At 41.9% G+C, this 21,051-nt stretch overlaps 2 protein-coding genes across 4 annotated transcripts in view; one reads left to right on the top strand and one right to left on the bottom strand.

Moving 5' to 3' along the window:
- Nucleotides 1-312: 312 nt before the first annotated feature.
- LOC131136193 (immunoglobulin superfamily member 3-like) overlaps nucleotides 313-21,051 on the bottom strand; it is an 82,307-nt gene continuing 61,568 nt past the window's right edge. Inside the window, exons 3-15 of one of the 3 annotated variants that reach the window (XM_058082787.1) lie at nucleotides 16,024-17,405; nucleotides 14,001-14,042; nucleotides 13,683-13,830; nucleotides 11,930-12,180; nucleotides 10,260-10,625; nucleotides 9,765-10,181; nucleotides 7,891-8,298; nucleotides 6,318-6,680; nucleotides 5,875-6,246; nucleotides 3,510-3,902; nucleotides 3,028-3,438; nucleotides 2,542-2,934; nucleotides 313-2,465 (exon numbers count right to left, since the gene is read on the bottom strand). In XM_058082787.1, coding sequence (XP_057938770.1) covers nucleotides 2,269-2,465; nucleotides 2,542-2,934; nucleotides 3,028-3,438; nucleotides 3,510-3,902; nucleotides 5,875-6,246; nucleotides 6,318-6,680; nucleotides 7,891-8,298; nucleotides 9,765-10,181; nucleotides 10,260-10,625; nucleotides 11,930-12,059 — 3,450 coding nt within the window. In that variant the 5' untranslated portion in view covers nucleotides 12,060-12,180; nucleotides 13,683-13,830; nucleotides 14,001-14,042; nucleotides 16,024-17,405 and the 3' untranslated portion in view covers nucleotides 313-2,268. Of the gene's footprint in view, nucleotides 2,466-2,541; nucleotides 2,935-3,027; nucleotides 3,439-3,509; nucleotides 3,903-5,874; nucleotides 6,247-6,317; nucleotides 6,681-7,890; nucleotides 8,299-9,764; nucleotides 10,182-10,259; nucleotides 10,626-11,564; nucleotides 12,181-13,682; nucleotides 13,831-14,000; nucleotides 14,043-16,023; nucleotides 17,406-21,051 lie in introns of those variants that run through there. The other 2 variants (XM_058082788.1, XM_058082786.1) reach the window with 2 other exon arrangements.
- klhl6 (kelch-like family member 6) lies at nucleotides 13,590-19,984 on the top strand. The gene is made up of 7 exons (XM_058082792.1): nucleotides 13,590-13,952; nucleotides 14,024-14,189; nucleotides 15,991-16,440; nucleotides 16,522-16,759; nucleotides 17,038-17,240; nucleotides 18,885-19,098; nucleotides 19,182-19,984. Exons 1-7 carry the CDS (start codon nucleotides 13,726-13,728, stop codon nucleotides 19,478-19,480), a joined length of 1,797 nt encoding a protein of 598 aa, XP_057938775.1. The 5' UTR covers nucleotides 13,590-13,725; the 3' UTR covers nucleotides 19,481-19,984.

The raw sequence follows: 21,051 nt of genomic DNA, 5'->3' as shown, positions 1-21,051 counted from the left end.
ATATATATATATATATATATATATATATATTCAAAACAATTTTGTCATATTTATTTAGCTTTATTTTTATTTGATATATATATATTTTATTTTATTGTATATTTATACATATATTTTTATATTAATATATGTATACATATATAGCTTTATTTTTATTTTATTTATTTCTTTATTTTATATTTATACATATATATGTATACATACATATATATATATATTTATATATATATATATATATATATATATATATATATATATATATATATATATATATATATATATATATTTAAATATATTTATATAAGTGGTTAAGTGAAATGTTGAATGAATGTTAAAATGTTCTTCTAAAGGATAATCCCATAAAGGATTATACAGTAAATACTTGAAAAAGGATGCAAAGCAAATGAAATGTCCATTAAACGTCCTTTTGCGCTTTCATTTTCATAAATGACCCGCTGTGCCGTGCCACCGTTTGAGGGCGTCCTATGAAGTGGCTAAGATTGTTTACCCAAGTGGAAATCCTTCAGGCGGCCATTTAATCTCACGTTTCTTCTTTCATTTCAGACGCATTTCAGAGTGCTGCATAGCATAGCATAGCATAGCATAGCATAGCAGAGACGGCCATGGGAAGGAAACAACACACACACACACACACATATGCGGTGTGAAAAAGCACATACAGTAAATGGCAGCTCTTCTCTTCCAAAGTAAACCTCTTTAAGGGGTCACGTGACCCGCGTTGCGGCGCTATCTGCACAAACATGAGTCACGCAACACCTCGCTGCGGCGGCAGACCCCACAGTCCTCTCGCGTTCGCACATTTCCTGCTTGACGAGGCGCCTTTTGGTGCGAGGCAACTTTTCATGTTGGACCGCGGCCGCTCCTCCAAACCTGACACACTTTGACCAATCATGTAGGTGTTGGCTTGATGGTCAACGCGCAAACATATTACTCTTTTGGTGGACTTTTTACACTTTTTCTCAACGATAAATGTTAAACGGTTGGAGATAAGTTGGAGATAATTAGGTTTTTGTGCATTTCGATGTAAGTCCTGAAAGAAGTTTGGGATGGTTGAAAATGCTTGGTTTCAGAGGGCGTGATAAAGCTGGACGTTTGTGATGTCACAGATGAGCCGGACCCTCCCCCATGCTTGCGTCTGTGTTTACTTTATTGTTAACAGCGGCTCGTTCAAAGTGTTTCTTTGGGTCTGAGGGAAAGCTACATTTGTTTAAAATCTGAACGGTTGGAGTTCCTGATTCCAGACCAGCAAAAGAAAATCTGTCGACGGCATTTCACACTGGACTGTTTAGTGAACATGGGCCAGGATGCAGCTGGACTAGCCCACTTTCCAACGTTTTTCGTCATGTTTAAGAGTCAGAAGAGCAAGCAGGAAGTAAGAGTTTATCAATTGTCCTAACTGTGTTTATTTTGGCTAAGTCATGGAGCAAAAGCGCTTGTCTGTGTAGCATTATAGAGTGTGCATACAAAGAGCAAGGTTGCTAAGAGCCTTTTCCCACAACAATCAGCGCTACCCGAGTTTTTTTAAACATTGGTAGTACAGCAAACGGCGGTCATGTGGTTAGCGCGCAGACCTCACAGCTAGGAGACCCGGGTTCAATTCCACCCTCGGCCATCTCTGTGTGGAGTTTGCATGTTCGTGCAAGCGTGGGTTTTCTCCGGGTACTCCGGTTTCCTCCCACATTCCAAAAACATGCTAGGTTAATTAGCCACTCCAAATTGTCCATAGGTATGAATGTGAGTGTGAATGGTTGTTTGTCTATATGTGCCCAAGGCGTACCCCGCCTCCCGCCTGAAGACAGCTGGGATAGGCTCCAGCACCCCCTCATGAGGATAAGCGGTAGAAAATGAATGAATGAATAAAGTTGGGTTCCCAACACCGGAAGTCCTTCTAAGCGCTCGGGAGTATGACCAACCACAGTGGAGTGGGCGTGCTTGGAGGCGGGCCGTGGGTGGAATACATTAAAACAGACCGTTTTGCAGAAAACACGAAATCTAACGAAATACAGCTGGAATAGGTGCAGATTCTGGAAGATCTGGAAAGCTTTCCGTGCTTGTTATTGTGTGTAGCTCCTCTATAGGAGTCCACAACGAAATAAGTGAGCATAATGGGTCCCAAATAATACTACACAGTAATCCAAATCTTATGACAGAAATGTTATATTTTACCGCACAGATTATATTTTGATAGATTTAGTTAGCAACGTTAGTTAGCAACGATTCCATTCCAGTCTGCTAGCATCGGACTTCTCAGTCCTCTGTATTGAATTTCGTCTTCAGGTGATGTTGTTCCATCCACAGAGACTCACCTGCCGTCTTCTCCGATGTCTTGGCTCGCTTCAGTTTTAGCGCCAACGCAAGTATGACCAGCGATAAGCAGAGCAAAATGGCCACAAGAACCGCGATCCAAATACCCGAACTGTACCCAGAGACGGCGCTCTTCTCCCCTGCCAAAGCAAAGATGCTAACAAAAATGCTAAAAACATTGCTTCCGTATTCCCACTTCAAAAAGTCAGTACTTACCTTGTGAATAGATGCTAACAATCGAATAGCCGGAATTTTCCACCGCCACCTTCCTCCAGTGGTTTGAGAGAGTGAGAATCCACTCCTCCACCTCGCAGGAATAAAGTCCGGCATGCTGAAGAGTCGGGTTTGACACGGTCAGGTCGAAACGGTCGGGCAAAGCGTGGCCGAATCGAAGTCGCTGACCCCACCCCGACCGATCGTGTAAGGTGGCGTTGCGGTAACATGTGAAGAGAGGGCGGCGTTCGCTTTGGTTCTTCTCCTGCCAAAACCAGGTGACTTGGAACTTGGACTCCGGGCTGGACCGGGTGGCGATGTGACAAGGGATGGTGAAATTCTGCCGTGTGCTGGAGTTCAAGTTCAACTCCGTCCTTGTGATGGACAGATTGTTTTCTGGCAAAAGTAATAAGTGATAAGAAACTGGATATGGTGGTATAAATATGATATAATAATAATAATATAAATACATAAATATGATGAACAAACCTGTCATATTTAGAGACAACATAATCGGACCGCCGTCGACTGAAGCCTTCTGCTGCCAGTGACCTTCCTGTCCAAGCTGGTATTGCTCCACCAGACACCGATATGTCCCACTATCTTCCTCATGGACCTTTTGAATGGTTAGACCAAAGGTTCTCGGATCGGGTCTGGATAGCCGGAGCCTCCCCTGCAGGCCGTGGAGGCCTTGGTTCTTTGGATACCGCAACAAGCCCGTGTGATCCATCTGCAAAAGGGAATTCACCGCCGGAGAACCACGACTGGTGTAGAACCAAGTGATTTTGTAGAAAACGGAAGGACTGGGTGCGTCTGAAATCAGGTCACACTTGAGCTGCACCTCGTCTCCTTCCCTTGCGGTGACCCACTTCCGTGTGGGATCCACAAGGAGATCATTGACTGAAGAAGGGAAAAATGTCAGCCGATTCGGATCTAAATATTTTTAATACACGCCATGTTGAAGATCTCACCAGGCTCAATGAGTGTCAGCCGTGTGGTTCCGGAGACCGGGGTGAGGTGGTACCATTTGCCGCTAGGATCTTGCAGCCACTCCACGACCTCGCAGACGTAAGTACCTTGGTCTGAGGTCAGAGCATTCCGAATGGTCAACTGGAAACTAGGACCCTTAGTTTGTTGGATGCTGATCCGCTGGCTGTGGACTTCCTCCACCGTGGGTCCAAAGGTTACTGAGGAATCCCGATCGGAGTTTGCAATGGTGATGTTTTGGATCTGATTCTGTAGAATCCAGGTGACGGCATGGCGAGAAGATCCAGAGCGAGACGAATTAACCGAGCACTTTATGCTTATGTCGCTGTTGATCTTTGTTGTCAGTGCAGGACTGGAGGTCAGGGTGAGGTCACTCTCTAGGAGAAGGAAAGATGGTTCCAAAGTGTTAGCCCCGATGGTTGCTATGTCTACCTACAGCAGGGGTCAGCAACCTACGGCTCCAGAGCCGCATGTGGCTCTTCAGCCTCTTTGTTGTGGCTCCCTTTGCAATGCTCAAATATTTGTTTTAACACCCAAATGAGGAAAATATGCATCTTTGTAATTACTTTTGAAAAAAATGGGACTTTCTGTGAGACCGTATACTAGCAAGAGTACTTGATCAACTCCGCTTTTTCTCCTCTGAACTACTTTGATACCCCAAAATTCCCTCCAAATCTGGCAGTCAATCAAAATCTTGGGAGACTCGCAATTTGCTCTGGATGTGAGCATGTTGCTACACATTTCTTGCATGGGGAGAACATGCAAACTCCACACAGAGATAGCCGAGGGTGGGATTGAACTCGGGTCTCCTAGCTGTGAGGTCTGCGCGCTAATCACTCGACCGCTATGCAGCCCCTATATTCTGCTGTTAAATTATGTTTCGCGGCTCCATTCTATTTTTCTTCAGTGAGCGAGGGGGTAAAATGGCTCTTTTGATAGTAAAGGTTGCCGACCCCTGACCTACAGTCTTAAGGAACCTCTACTGGCCATTTTGAAAGGTGACCACCACCATTTACGCCTAATGAGAGACCCCTGGGGTTATTTTGTTGACAACATACCCAATGCCTACAGGAGTAATTACATTGAAGCATACCTAGCATTTATGGTAATGGTAATTGGTAATGGTAATTTAATTTGAACATGCATCAGATTACAATTGAGTGCGTCAGTTCCGAAAGGAGTCCAAAAGGAGTAGGAAGAAGCAAAGCTTATTAAATCCTACCCCTCCATCTGGTACTTTTGCAATCAGTGACTGTTACATTTGTTCACTTCCTGCTTTCCTAATAAAGTTTAAGATTTTTTTTGAATTTTTTTTGAATTTTTGAATTTATTTTTGTTTATTTAAAAAATATTTTGTAATTTTTTAAAAAAATTTTAATATTTTTTATTTGTATTTTTTTTAAATGTTGTCACATAGCAAAGTCTCTTGTAGAGAAGTATTGGATGACATTTTAGCTAATTCCTAATATAGGAATTCCTTTCCTAATATAGTTTAATTTTTTTTATTTTTGAATTTTTTTGAATATTTTTTATTTGTATTTTTATCTTTTTTTTAGTAGTAGTAGAACGTGATACGACCATCCAAATTGGTTATTTTTTTTGCCTTATGCATTATTTTAGCTGTTTGAAGATGAACTATATCAGCAAGTTGAAGTATTTGTGATTTTAGAAATAAGGAGTTAGTATGTTCTCTGTAGGCGGCATTATGAATTATCCTTACTGGCCTTTTTTTGCAGTACATTTAGTGAGTGAAGATTGCTTTTATAGTTATTAGCCCATATTTCCACACAATAAGTAAGATATGGTAGAACCAGAGAGCAATAAAGAGTGTGGAGTGATTTCTGATTGAGAACAAATTTTGCTTTGTTCAATATTGAAATATTTCTGGCCACCTTATGTTTATATATTTGTAATATGAGGTTTCCAGCTCATATTTTCATGTATTGTGATCCCCAGAAATGTATTTTCCTTCACCCTTTCAATGTCTACACCGTCTATTTGTATTTGCTGGTGCGTGTCCTTTCTGCTGTTGATTGATTTTATGATTTTAGTTTTATTTAGGTTCAAGGACAATCTATTATCATCAAACCATCTTTTTAGTTTTGACTAATTCTTCTCTGACTTTTCTAATGATTTGGTCTGTACTCCCTCCAGAACAAAAAGCAGTGGTATCATCCGCAAATAATACCAGCTTTAAGTATTTCATGACTTTGGAGTACATCATTGACGTACAAGTTGAACATTTAAGGTATATTCGGGATCTAAGGATTTACACACAGGTTTTCTTCCGGTCACTCACACACCAGCGACTTTGAGAGATGCAAATGCGACCGAGGAGTAGTTAGATACCTGGGTTCTGCACCATGACCGCTGTGGGATTGGATGGCGGCAGCTTCTTGTACACATTGTTCTGGAAGACGGACACCTGACACTGGTAACTTCCTGCCTCGCTGTGGCTGGCGCCGTTGATGAGCAGAAAGTAAATCCTCTCAGTGGGTGTGTTCTCAATCCTCAGCTGGTAGCGGTGCTGCTCGCCGGACCAGCTGATCGCACCGTCGGAGTACAGCGTCAGGATGTTGTCTCTGGCCGAGGGGCCGCGTTGCAGGATCCAGGTGAGCGTTACGGGGATACGCGGCCCTTTGACACGACACATCAACTCTACGTTGTCTCCAATGGTCACCATGTTGCTGCGACTGATCAGTCGAACGGCCACCAAAGATTCTGCGACACAAAATGATGAGTGTACTCATGGGAATCGAACTTTCAAGGCATGTTCGTGCTCGTAAACCCACCTGTCGGCGCCACCGTCAGCATGGCCGTCTGTGATTGGCTGTTAGTCTTGTTGTGGCCGTTCCATTCAGACACCACGCACTGGTACGCACCCGAATCAGCGAGCGACACCTCATCCAGCTCCAGGATGAAGACGTCGGCTGCAGGACGCGTCAGTCTTACTTGATTGGTGATCTCCGCCGCCGTCTCCATGACACCTTCCTGACTTAGACTGGCGACGCTGGTGAACGCGGCCGTCGACGTTACTTTGCGCTGCCAGGCGACGGAGAGATGACTTTTGACCCCGTGAACTGTGCAGTTTAGCGTCATCTTGCCGCCTTCGTTGACGTGTACGCTGTTTTGCATGTCAACCGAGAGTCCACTAGCTGGGATTTGGAAAGAGAGACGGTCAATCCATCACAATGGACAGAAATATCATATTTCAAACTCAAGCAAAAACATGAACAACGTTTTGCAATTTCATTTCATACACAGGAAGTAGTTTTCCATGTGGACTTGGTGCAGGCCATCAAACGTAGATGGAGACGGAGGATAAGAATAAACATAATGGAAAGTTGGGCTGCACGGCGAATAAGTGGTTAGCGTGCAGGCCTCACAGCTAGGAGACCCTAGTTCGATTCCACCCTCGGCCATCTCTGTGTGGAGTTTGCATGTTCTCCCCTCTCTAATGTTCTAACATTATTGGAGACCTCTCGACATGAAATAACACCCCTATAGTCACTTTTACACACATTTATAGTAAAATTAACAGAAAATAATACATATAAGGCATAAACAATTAAGGCATAAATAATATTTACATTTTCTGGAATGTTTATGTTCAGTTCCTCCCACATTCCAAAAACATGCTAGGTTAATTAGCCACTCCAAATTGTCCATAGGTATGAATGTGAGTGTGAATGGTTGTTTGTCTATATGTGCCCTGTGATTGGCTGGCCACCAGTCCAGGGTGGACCCCGCCTCTCGGCCCAAGACAGCTGGGATAGGCTCCAGCACCCCCATGACCCTTATGAGGATAAGCGGTAGAAAATGAATGGATGAATGAACATTATTAGAGACCTCTTGACATGAAATAACACCCCTATAGTCACCTTGACACACATTTATAGTAAACATAACAGAAAATAATACATATAATGCATAAATAATTAAGACATAAATAATATTTACATTTTCTGGAATGTTTATGTTCGGTTCCTCCCACATTCCAAAAACATGCTAGGTTAATTAGCCACTCCAAATTGTCCATAGGTATGAATGTGAGTGTGAATGGTTGTTTGTCTATATGTGCCCTGTGATTGGCTGGCGACCAGTCCAGGGTGTACCCGGCCTCTCGCCCAAAGATAGCTGGGATAGGCTCCAGCACCCCCGCGACCCTCGTGAGGATAAGCGGTAGAAAATGAATGAACATTATTAGAGACCTCTCGACATGAAATAACACCCCTATAGTCACTTTTACACACATTTATAGTAAACATAACAGAAAATAATACATATAAGGCATGTTTGGTGTGCATGTGACATGCTGGGGTATTGTACTTGTTGACATACCTGGGACTGAAAGGTTAAACTGACCTGGAGCAGATACGCTAACTAGCTGAACGGCGGAGTCTTGGGCAGCTCCTTGCACAAAGGCGCCATGCTGGCCTCTTTCTTGGGGCCACGCTCTGCAGATGTACCCTCCCTGGTCGTCAGCGGTAACGGACTGCAATACCAGACGGTATTCTCTGTCCCCGATCCTGCTGGCCCTGAGCTCTCCTTGTTTCTCTCGTTGACTGTAATCAGATTTCACAGACAGAACCCCTGTGGGACCGATTCGGGCCAGCTCGACCCCAGCCTGGAGCCAAGCTACAGAGAAAAACTTTTCCTCGAGCTTCTGCGTGTCAACGCTGCAGGTTAGGAGGAGCTTCTGCCCTTCTTGCAGAGATGTCTGCTGCACTGACAATCTCACCACCACAGACGTCCCGTCTGGCACCAAGTCTGCTGAGGCACACAAAAAAAAAAGAAATCAGTTGATAGAGAGACAAACAACTAACCACACTTCCTGTCAAGAAGCCACTGTGAAGAGGAAGTGCATCAAGCAGGTCGGACTCGACAATCTTTTTGGCCTTGGATGGATCAATTAGGCTGATCTGGTTTGGTTCCAAAACATTGGCATCTTTGCCATGTTCATTCATTCATTCATTCATTTTCTACCGCTTATCCTCACCAGGGGTGCTGGAGCCTATAGACAAACAACCATTCACACTCACATTCATACCTATGGACAATTTGGAGTGGCTAATTAACCTAGCATGTTTTTGGAATGTGGGAGGAAACCGGAGTACCCGGAGAAAACCCACGCATGCACGGGGAGAACATGCAAACTCCACACAGAGATGGCCGAGGGTGGGATCGAACCCTGGTCTCCTAGCTGTGAGGTCTGCGTGCTAACCACTCGACCGCCGTGCAGCCGAGAACCCGTTCATGACCTTCTAAGTACATTTTTTAAACATTATTAGAGTCCTCTAGACATAAAATAACACCCCTACAGTCACCTTTACACTCATTCATTCATGCATTTTCTACCACTTGTCGTCACAAGGGTGGCAGGGGGTGCTGGAGCCTATCCCAGCTGTCTTTGGAACGAGAGGCGGGGTCCACCCTGGACTGGTGGCCAGCCAATCACAGGGCACATATAGACAAACAACCATTCACACTCACATTCATACCTATGGACAATTTGGAGTCGCTAATTAACCTAGCATGTTTTTGGAATGTGGGAGGAACCGAACATAAACATTCCAAAAAATGTAAATATAATTTAAGTCTTAATTGTTTATGCCTTATATGTATTATTTTCTGTTATGTTTACTATAAATGTGTGTAAAAGTGACTATAGGGCTGTTATTTCATGTCTGGAGATCTCTAATAATGTTCATTCATTCATTTTCTACCGCTTATGCTCACGAGGGTGGCGGGGGTGCTGGAGCCTATCCCAGCTGTCTTGGGGCGAGAGGCGGGGTACACCCTGGACTGGTGGCCAGCCAATCACAGGGCACATATAGACAAACAACCATTCACACTCACAAAAAACATGCATGCACGGGGAGAACATGCAAACTCCACACAGAGATGGCCGAGGGTGGAATTGAACCCTTGTCTCCTAGCTGTGAGGTCTGAGCGCTAACCACTCGTCCACCGTGCAGCCATCTTTGCCATGTTAAAGATGCCAATGTTTGAGGCCATCCAATGCATGGACCTGCTTTGCTTGCCATGACTCTACTCACTATCGAGTCTAGTCCAGTCCACCAGGAACCTTTATTTATGATGCCATGAAAATTCATCTTCGACTTCAAAGGCAACCATGTCAGCGCCTCTTCTCTCCAAAATGAAGTAGATGATTGAGTTTTAACATGTTTACCAGGCACCGTGCTAACCAGGCTAACACGTACTGTAGCTTCCCTGACCTTTTCCTTGAACATCCAGTGACATCTCCCTTGTAGTCATCCGTGTGAGCGAGTACCAGGAGAGGTCAGGATCCTGGATCCACTCTTGGGCCTGGCAGTAGACCCGGCCTCGGTCTGCCACCTCCAGCCGATCCACCGTCAGCCTGTAAGCGGCCTCGCCGAGTTTATCCAACCTGATGAGTCCGGCTTGGTAGCGCCCTTGGAACTCGTGGCCGGATCTTAACGTGAAGTCTCTCTCCAGGGACAGGATGAGCCGCGCGTTGTCCTCGCCGTCCTTGTGGAGATACCAGGCTACGGACAGATGGGTGTGCTGGATGGTGTTGCTGGAGGCTCGGCATGTTAGAGCGAGAGATTCACCCTCGTTAAAACTCAGCGAGGTGGAGTCAGGTGATGAAACACTTAAGGAGTTGTCAATCACTGCAGAAACATGACACATTAGAAAAAATAACAAATTAGAAACCAGTAAAAGAACATAAGAACATATGAAGACGTTACCTTTAACAAGAGCTGCTGCACTGTACGTTCCACTGTAAATCTTTTCCGAGTTGATGACAGCACATTCGTACTCCCCTTCGTCGTCTTTCCGAAGACTTTGTATCTCAAAGAGGACGGAGTTGGGCGACACGCGCGTCACGGTGATGTCGTCACCTCTCACACGGTACATGTTGTAGCCAAAGTCTTCGTCTGCGGTACTGATGATGTTGAGGACTTTGGCCTTGGGAGGCTTGGTCACACGGAATTCAAACTCCTTTCGAGAGTTGACGTCGATGAAGCCGCTCACGTTGCAGGAGATGGAGAGACGGGAGCCCGCCATGCGATACAGAGGACCGGCCTGGACCTCAGTCAGGACGCGGGCATCTCCTAGAGAGTCCAGGACATGACAGACGGTCGGCCTTTGTGTTGATATGTTCTGCTTCTATGCTGTTGCTATGGCTACCTACATTTTTCACCCTCTGTCCATCCACGGGGTTCTACAACCCGATTTGGCACTGGGTGTCTATCTCTAGTCCCCAGCTTCTCCAATCAGATCCCACCACTTGATCCCTGCTACTCCTGCACCTGATGCTTATCTGGCCCATCCAGTACTACACAAACGGGCCAGGAAGTAAACACTCTCACTATCTGTTGATACATCTCGTGTCGTTCTCTCTACCTACCCAACCCCAATCCTCATGGAGGTTTACGAGGTTCGGAGGTGAGAATGGAGAAGATTGGTAATGGTAATGGTAATGGTAATGGTAATGGTAATGGTAATGGTAATGGTAATGGTAATGGTAATGGTTTAATTTCATTTGAACATGCATCAGATTACAATTGAATGCATCCCATAATAAGTTCACAGTTCCACATGTCCAAAAGGAGTAGGAAAAAGCAAAGCTTATTAAATCCTACCCCTCCATCTGGTACTTTTACAATCAGTAACTGTTACATTTGTTCACTTCCTGCTTTCCTAATACAGTTTTTTTTACAAATTTTAAATTTTAAATTTTAAATTTTAAATTTTGAATTTTAAATTTTAAATTTTAAATTTTAAATTTTGAATTTTAAATTTTAAATTTTAAATTTTAAATTTTAAATTTTTTATAGCAATTACTTATTAATTAATACATTTATTTATTATTATTTATTATTATATATATATTTTTTTTTTGTCGTACTGATAGCACATCATGACTGGTTCAAAAGTCTTCATCCTTGTATTTAGCAAATGTATTTTATTTTTTTAATTTATTTTATTAAATTTTACAAAAAAAAAATGATTTTTAATTAAAAAATATATATATATTTTGTTTCCCGTACCAAAATAGGAGGTGATATGACCAAGACCAAGAGCCTGCTTTGTTGTCCAGGAGCCAACCTTCAATTGTACGTTTCGGTTGAAGTCGGACCTTCCTGACCGGCTTAATGATGCTAACCAAGGTTCCACTGAGTTTTCTACTATTTTCCATTCTTTCCTATGGGAAAAAAAACAATTCCAAAGCATAACAATTCAAGGCTCCTTACCATGTTGCAGTGGTGTCTGATAACCATATACAATATTTTGGTTGCCTTATTGAGCTTAGCAAACCACAACCACAACAACAAACAAATAAAATGAATACAAATACAATGAAATCATTAATTGAGACAAGTTTTAAAATGCAGGAATGCATTGTAAGTCCTACCACAGTGCAAACCATAGCCCACGCAGAACAGCAAACAAGTCCAAAAGTGTGAAAGGAGGCGCAGCATCCTGAATCTGCTTGTCAAGTGCGCCACTCTGCCTCGGTGAATATATACAGTACACACACACATATATATGGTATATACACAGTACGTATATGTGGTGTGTGTTTGTGAGCGTGTGTGCTTAATGTCACATGTAATCAAAGCGGCTTGTGCTGCCACCACAGGAACAGGAAGTGTGAAAAATGTCCTACACGCACACACACACACACACACACAACAACGTGTCATTGCATTGTCTGTTGTTGTCATTTCATCAAAAGATTTAACATGGATGACTGATAATGGCGGTGAGGTGATGCCCCCCCCCCAAAAAAAAACAAATATACCAATGATGTGGTGGTAAATGTCAATTCTATATATAAAGTATTTTCATGATTGTTTCCATAATCAGGATTAATGGCTCATCAAATGACTGCGGAAGGTCAAAGTTTGACCTTTTCTGCGACTGTTAAACGTGAAACCTTTCGAATGTGGAGGTTTGAATGTGCGATACAACACCGCCGTCTAGTGGAGAAGAGGGTAAATGCAATCAAATAGAGTCAATATAAATATCAGCATTGAGAAATATGTGTTAATAGGTGATGATTTAATTAGTTTAAATAGTTAGGATTTGTTTATAATTAAAAAGGACAGTGGGGGTCATCGTTTGTTTGTACTTTTGAAGGATTTAACAAGTGAAGCTATGTATAATTAAATATATATACTATTTATAGTAATAGCTAATATATATGTATTATAAATATAATTCTACTTAATAATTCATACTTATTAAATATATGAAATACGTTACATATATTAAATTCACCATAGTCCTGAATTAATTATTACAGTGAAATTATAAAATATAAATAGTTTTTAAATCCTACCATTAGTATTATTTGTGTTCATTAAGTATCATGAAACTACTGTCAAATAAGTATATATATATATATTTATATGCATAATGCAATTCAGAGACAGAAAGCAATATCTAAGTGAAAGTAATCACTTTATAGTATTTTTTTTATTTTAATGCTAAGTAAATGTATATCATGATATGCTTTTAGTTATTTTGCATTATTATAAAATGTTAATGATTTATTATTTTCCTAGACAATTTTATAATTTAAAATATTTTTTATTAAGTAATTATTAAATAAATAATAATAAAATATAAATAAAATATAAATATAATATATAAATATAAAATAAAAAATAAAAAATAAAAAATAAAAAATAAAAAATAAAAAATAAAAAATAAAAAATAAAAAATAAAAAATAAAAAATAAAAAATAAAAAATAAAAAATAAAAAATAAAAAATAAAAAATAAAAAATAAAAAATAAAAAATAAAAAATAAAAAATATAAAATATAAAATATAAAATAATTACATATTAAATAATGAAGTAATTATAGAAGCATCCTGCCCAGCACTGATGATTGTATTAATGAATTGTTTTATTACAACAACAACAACATCAATTTATTTTAACGGTTGTATTGTACAGGTGTACCCGATGCTGAGCGTGCTAAAAAGAGGAGTTTCGGTGCGTGTCAGAAGAGGAAGTGTCTAAAAAGAAATGTTGCAACGTGTACGTTGGAGACAGAACAGGAATAGGAAGTATGCAAGAAAGGAACGCACATCAACAAAACTTGTGAGCGTAAAAACCGCAGGGGTTTTCTATTTTGTGCATTTTTGCAGGTGCTCACCGAGAGAAGTGGCGTTCAGGAGTTCCAAGAAGAGCCGGTAAAGATGAGCGAGTCGCTAGAAAGGACGACAGAGGGCCCCTCGTCGGATGATCCGGGCGCTGAGAGGAGCAGCGAGTACCGCTGGGAGGATGGAGGTCTGCCCTTGGAGCTGCAGAGAGGGATGGAGAACTTACGAGTCAACCAGGAACTGACTGATGTGACCGTGTGTGTTCAAGGACACCAATTCCCTTGCCACAGGGCCGTCCTCGCCGCTGCCAGTCAATACTTCAGGTACAAAAAAAAAAATAAAAAATCTAATCAAAAGAAAGTGAGACTCACTTGAAGGGTTTTGATGTGTTCAGGGCCATGTTCTGCGGTGGACTGAAGGAGAGTCGTGAGGAGAGGGTGGAAATAAAAGGACTGGACAGCGGGACGATGCAGACTCTCTTGGAATATACCTACACCAGCCAGACCCTCCTCACACGGGCTAATGTGCAGAAAGTACTGGAGGCAGCCAGTCAGTTCCAGGTATGTTGCAGGAGAGTCGGCGCTTGATTGTAGCATTGACACAGCAAGTCAGTGAACGCAACTCACTGTTTTACATGGCTACCATCTTGTCAGTCCCTTGTCAATTTACTCAAAATTTACTAAACAATTTATTCAGGGCTGCACGGTGGACAGAGTGGTTAGCACGCAGACCTCACAGCTAGGAGACCCGAGTTCAATTCCACTCTCGGCCATCTCTGTGTGGAGTTTGCATGTTCTCCCCGTGCATGCGTGGGTTTTCTCCGGGTACTCCGGTTTCCTCCCACATTCCAAAAAAAAACATGCTAGGTTAATTAGCGACTCCAAATTGTCCATAGGTATGAATGTGAGTGTGAATGGTTGTTTGTCTATATGTGCCCTGTGATTGGCTGGCCACCAGTCCAGGGTGGACCCCGCCTCTCGCCCCAAGACAGCTGGGATAGGTTCCAGCACCCCCGCCACCCTCGTGAGGATAAGCGGTAGAAAATGAATGAATGAACATTATTAGAGACCTCTCGACATGAAATAACACCCCTATAGTCACTTTTACACACATTTATAGTAAACATAACAGAAAATAATACATATAAGGCATAAACAATTAAGACATAAATAATATTTACATTTTTTGGAATGTTTATGTTCGGTTCCTCCCACATTCCAAAAACATGCTCGGTTAATTAGCGACTCCAAATTGTCCATAGGTATGAATGTGAGTGTGAATGGTTGTTTGTTTTTATGTGTCCTGTGATTGGCTGGCCACCAGTCCAGGGTGTACCCCGCCTCTCGCCCCAAGACAGCTGGGATAGGCTCCAGCACCCCCCGCCACCCTTGTGACAACAAGCGGTAGAAAATGAGTTTAAAGGTGACTGTAGGGGTGTTATTTAAGGTCTAGAGGACTCTAATAATGTTAATTTAAATTTATTTAATTAATCTAAATTTATTTAGAAGGTAATGAACGGGTTCTCGGCTGCACGTCGGTCGAGTGGTTAGCGCGCAGACCTCACAGCTAAAAAATATCATGCATACCAATATATCACTTTATCAGTTCTTGGGTTCCATTTTGGGTTACCGAGGTGAGAAAGATTATCGAATTCAAGAACATTATGTCTTTGTATCTTCCAGTGTTCCCTTTCTTTCTTTCTTTATTATTATTATTATTATTATTATTATTTATCCCTTTCATTCATCATTTATATACATTTAAAATTCATTTCTGTATGTGAAATTATAATTGTCAAACTGTGAAAATGGGTTTTTGTGTTAACGTTTGGCTTTTTGGAACAGATGAATTGGATTTAGATGATTGTTTTATGGGCCAAAAATGGTTGGTTTCAGTTAGAGTCTGACTAATGACGCTAACCAAGGTTCCATTGGAAAAAAAGAAATACTTAAATTGATTTGGGCTTTTCAGAAAAATATTTATAGATAATCAAACGTTTTCAACGGTTATTTTTTCATTCATTTAATATTTAATATTTAATATTTAATATTTAATATTTAATATTTAATATTTAATATTTAATATTTAATATTTAATATTTAATATTTAATATTTAATATTTAATATATATTTATTATCAATATATAATACATTCATATTTCATGTTTCATATTTCATATTCCATATTCCAAAATATTTCATATTTCTTGTGGAGTAATATAGTCACCATTCTCAGAAAGCAGTTGGAGTACTTTCCAAATAGAACAGGTATTTACAAACATTTTAATTATCATAATTGGTGTTTTTGATGTTGTATTTTCTACGTTTTTCAACTCCAAAATATCGTTATGTTTGTTGTAGTTTCTCCGTGTTGTGGACGCATGTGTCGGTTACCTGAGCAAATCCCTGCAACCGGAAACTTGCATCGGGATCCTCAACCTTGCGGAACCCCACGCCCTTCCCACTCTGCAGACCAGAGCTCAGGACTACATCGCCTCCCACTTCTCCCAAGTGGCCCAGCAGCAGGACTTCCTGGAAGTGGCGGTGGAGTCCTTGGAGACCATCCTGCAGAGGGATGATCTGGACGTGAAATGCGAGGAGGTCGTTTTTGAGGCGCTGATGTGTTGGGTGAGGGCCCGGCAGGATCGACGGCGGCAAGTACTGGCCCGGTTGCTGTCTTACGTGCGGCTGCCGTTGCTGGACCCGGCATACTTTGTGGAAAAAGTGGAGTCTGACGAATTGATCCGCGGCTGCAGTGAGAGCTTTCCTCTGCTGCAAGAGACGCGTTCCTTTCACCTCTCCGGACGGGAGGTCAGCATGGAGAGATTAAAAGGTCAAGGGTCAGTCATATTTTCTATAATACCCAAAGTATGTTTTTCATACTTTTTAAAGGTGGTGTCAGAACGAACCAAACCGCGTGTTCGCCACTTCCTCTCAGAGGTGTTCCTCGTCATCGGAGGCTGCACCAACGACGACCGCTTCATTCCCACCGTCACGTGTTTGGACCCGCTGAGACGCAGCAGATTGGAGGTTGCCAGACTACCAGGAACTGATATGGAGGACGAGGCCCAGAACAGGAAATGGGTGGAGTTTGCTTGCATCACCTTTCGCAACGAGCTTTATATATCTGGTGAGGATGCTTCGGTAACGTTCTCACAACACCGACACGTCTAATTATCTAATTCGCTAGGATAAAAGGTCGCAGGTCAAAGTAAGTACTTGATAGATCTTGGACATACTACTTCTGTCGTCATTTAGTAACTTCGTTTTCAGAAGAGTCAAAGCGGAAAATAGACTAAACTAGTTTCTTCCTTCTTCCCATTCTGTCGTTGACAAGTACTTTTGTCTATATTTGAGGCGAAACACGTGGGACTAAAAATCGGCCATTTTTCTGTCATGCTTCATCAGGAGGTAAAGAGACCCAGAAGGATGTCTGGAAATATAACGGCGCGCTGGACAAGTGGATGCGAGTCGAGCCTCTGACAATCGGGCGCTGGAGACATAAGATGGCAGTCCAAAGGGGGAAAGTGTATGCACTGGGCGGGTTCGATGGCGTCCGCAGGCTCGATTCCGTCGAGGCCTACGACCCTTTCCACAACTGCTGGATCCAGGTAAGCATGCGTGGAGGCAATTTACTGGCCAGGGTGAGACCAGGTGACTCAACACATGGGAGGACCAGGATAAACATGGTGGGGGTAGCATCATGGTCTGATGCTGCATGAGTGCTGTCGGCACCGGTTGATGAGAATTCCAACAATCGATGAATCAGGTTCATCCTTGGGAGAAAAGAAGGAAGGTGAAAGAGGATTCCAGTAACAACTTGCCCAAGAGGATTAAGGCAGCGAGCGTTACATAGCAATGGTGTCCACATGAGGTGGACTCACTCGTGTTGGCAGATGTTTATATATTTAGCTGTCTTTTGAATTATTTTGGTAATTGTAATGGTTTTATTTCATTTGAACATGCATCAGATTCCAATTGAATGCATCACATAATCAGTTCCCAGTTCCACATGTCCAAAAGGAGTAGGAAGAAGCAAAGCTTATTAAATCCTACTGCTCCATCTGGTACTTTTACAATCGGTAACTGTTACATTTGTTCACTTCCTGCTTTCCTAATATAATTTAAGATTTTTTATTTTTATTTTTATTTTTATTTTTATTTTTATTTTTATTTTTATTTTTATTTTTATTTTTATTTTTATTTTTATTTTTATTTTTATTTTTATTTTTATTTTTATCAGATTCCAATTGAATGCATCCCATAATCAGTTCCCAGTTCCACATGCCCAAAAGGAGTAGGAAGAAGCAAAGCTTATTAAATCCTACCCCTCCATCTGGTACTTTTACAATCAGTAACTGTTACATTTGTTCACTTCCTGCTTTCCTAATATAGTTTAAGTTTTTTTTATTTTTGAATTTTTTTTGAATGTTTTTGAAATATTTTTGGATTTTTTTGAATATTTTTTTATTTGTATTTTTTTTTTTTTTGTCCTGTACCAAAGTAGAACGTGATACGACCATCCAAATAGCTTATTTTTAGCCTTATGCATTATTTTAGCTGTTTGAAGATGAACTATATCAGCAAGTTGAAGTATTTGTGATTTTAGAAATAAGGAGTTAGTATGTTCTCTGTAGGCGGCATTATGAATTATCCTTACTGGCCTTTTTTTGCAGTACATTTAGCGCTTGAAGATTGCTTTTATAGTTATTAGCCCATATTTCCACACAATAAGTAAGATATGGTAGAACCAGAGAGCAATAAAGAGTGTGGAGTGATTTCTGATTGAGAACAAATTTTGCTTTGTTCAATATTGAAATATTTCTGGCCACCTTATGTTTATATATTTGTAATATGAGGTTTCCAGCTCATATTTTCATCTATTGTGATTCCCAGAAATGTATTTTCCTTCACCCTTTCAATGTCTACACCGTCTATTTGTATTTGCTGGTGCGTGTCCTTTCTGCTGTTAGCAAACTGCATGATTTTAGTTTTATTTAGGTTCAAGGACAATCTATTATCATCAAATCATCTTTTTAGTGTGACCATTTCTTCTCTGACTTTTCTCATGATTTCGTCGGTACTCCCTCCCTATTTTGCATTTCGAGTTCTATAAGCCATACACTGATTATTCTTAAGTACACAGACATTTCATTTTTATAGTATTGTCCCTTTATTAGATTTAATATAATGGCTTCTGAAATATGAGCGTTCTACTGACTTTTGGGGGTAACGGCGCTGTCGTTTTGGTGTAGGTCGCGCCCCTCGCGGTGGGCGTGAGCTCCTTTGCAGCCGCGAGCTTTGACAAATGGATCTACGTGATCGGTGGGGGGCCAAACGGAAAGCTGGCGACCGATTTGGTTCAACGCTGGGAACCTGGAACGGACTTCTGGGAGCTGCGGGCACCCGTTCCCGTAGAAACAAAGTGCACCAATGCCGTCTGCTTCAAGAACCGCATCTACGTGGTTGGTAAGTTGGCTTTGATGATGCTAGCTTGGATCTGTTTTGTCTGTAGTGGGTGTTTATTTGTCATCCATTATTTGTCCCCACAGGTGGCGCCATGCACACCATGTACTGCTACTCCCCTCTGGCAGACTCCTGGACCGTTGTGAGCCATTTGGGAGAGAGGGCGAGCTGTGCCATCGCCGCCTGCAGCAACAAACTCTTCATCACAGGAGGCCGCGATAACAAAAACCAGGTCATCTCCACCGTGATGTGCTGGGATGTTGATGAAGGGGTCCTCACTGAGGAATGCGCTTTGCCCATGGGTGTCTCACATCATGGCAGCGTGACACTCCTCAAGTCCTACACTCAAATGCAAAAGATAGCGCCGGCGTCAGAGTCCCAGTGAGAACGAAAAACAGCCGTTTGGATGCAATGTGTTTGTGTTTGTCATGGACGCCAAACCACATTGGTGAACTTAGCTAGCGCTTTCGACTCTCATTCTGCGGACGTTGGTGTGTTCCCGAGGGGTCGGCAACCCAAAATGTTGAAAGAGCCATATTGTTCCAAAAAAAAAAAATATGTTGTCATGTTTGTCCTCCTACAGAAACCATATTCATTCATTCATTTTCTACCACTTTCTGCGGGGATGCTGGAGCCTACCCCAGCTGTCTTGGGGCGAGAGGCGGGAACACCTTGGACTGGTGGCCAGCCAATCACAGGGCACATACAGACAAACAACCATTCACACTCACATTCATACCTATGGACAATTTGGAGTGGCTAATTAACCTAGCATGTTTTTGGAATGGGGGAGGAACCGAACATAAACATTCCAAAAAATGTAAATATTATATAATAATTGTTTATGCCTTATATGTATTATTTTCTGTTATGTTTACTATAAATGTGTGTAAAAGTGACTATAGGGGTGTTATTTCATGTCGAGTGGTCTCTAATAATGTTCATTCATTAATTCATTCATTTTCTACCACTTATCCTCACGAGGGTCGTGGGGGTGCTGGAGCCTATCCCAGCTGTCTTGGGGCGAGAGGCGGGGTCCACCCTGGACTAGTGGCCAGCCAATCACAGGGCACATATAGACAAACAACCATTCACACTCACATTCATACCTGTAATGTAACGTATAGCGTGTATGTCAATGTGGCAGGATGAGGCAGAGTTGGGGTGTCGGGAGTGCTACGGGGGGTTCCGGGCCTTGTTGATAAGGCTCCTAGTTTCGCCATATGAAGTGATATATGCAGTCCCGGGCTAGGAGATCAACTTGGCGCCATCTATCTCGGGACAACTTGATAGAATTGTCTTTGACGGCCTGTTAGTGTGTTGTCGCTGTATGACAAAAGAATCATTTTGGACCGGACCTCTGCAGAACTCACCATAAAACATCACAAATGAAGACAGTGGAAACTATGACCTGGAAATGTTAATAAACATGCGGTCGCAGTACAAAAACTATAGCGTTAAGGTTTTTTTCTATGTTCTGCCCCATATTTTCCAACTTTCCAACTTCAGCTAATCTCCTCCAGGATATGCTAGTAGTTGATGCTAGCAGTATGCTAGTTTCCCAGTTTCGTGGGGTGAACCCTTAGACCTAGGCATTGTTGCGGTTGCTAGGCAATGTCAACGCCGTCTGTTGATTCACCGGTTAGCTAGCCTTAACCTCTGTCTTTGGTGTTTAATGTTCATTGTTATAGTTCCAGTTACAGAGTCATTACCCAGGCTAGTTAGCTAACCTTGTATCAGCTGCCGGCTCCTCATTGTTTGTTTGTTAAGGTGAGTTCAAACCTCGCTGGGCTTGAATTTACACAAAGTTGTCACAGAGTTGTCAGCGCACATATTAAGTCATTGTCTGGATTCCCCCCCCCCCAAAAAAAGTTTAAAACTCGGGTAGCAAAGTCGGAGCTCCTGCTGTGCATTTCTTTCCATGTTAACAGGAAGTGAAGGAAGTTTCGAAATGGA

The sequence above is a fragment of the Doryrhamphus excisus genome, chromosome 9 (genome assembly GCF_030265055.1).
Source record: "Doryrhamphus excisus isolate RoL2022-K1 chromosome 9, RoL_Dexc_1.0, whole genome shotgun sequence".
NCBI classification, from domain to species: Eukaryota; Metazoa; Chordata; class Actinopteri; order Syngnathiformes; family Syngnathidae; genus Doryrhamphus; species Doryrhamphus excisus.
Note: the sequence above shows the minus strand (reverse complement) of the source record. Positions and strands in the feature narration are given on the sequence as shown.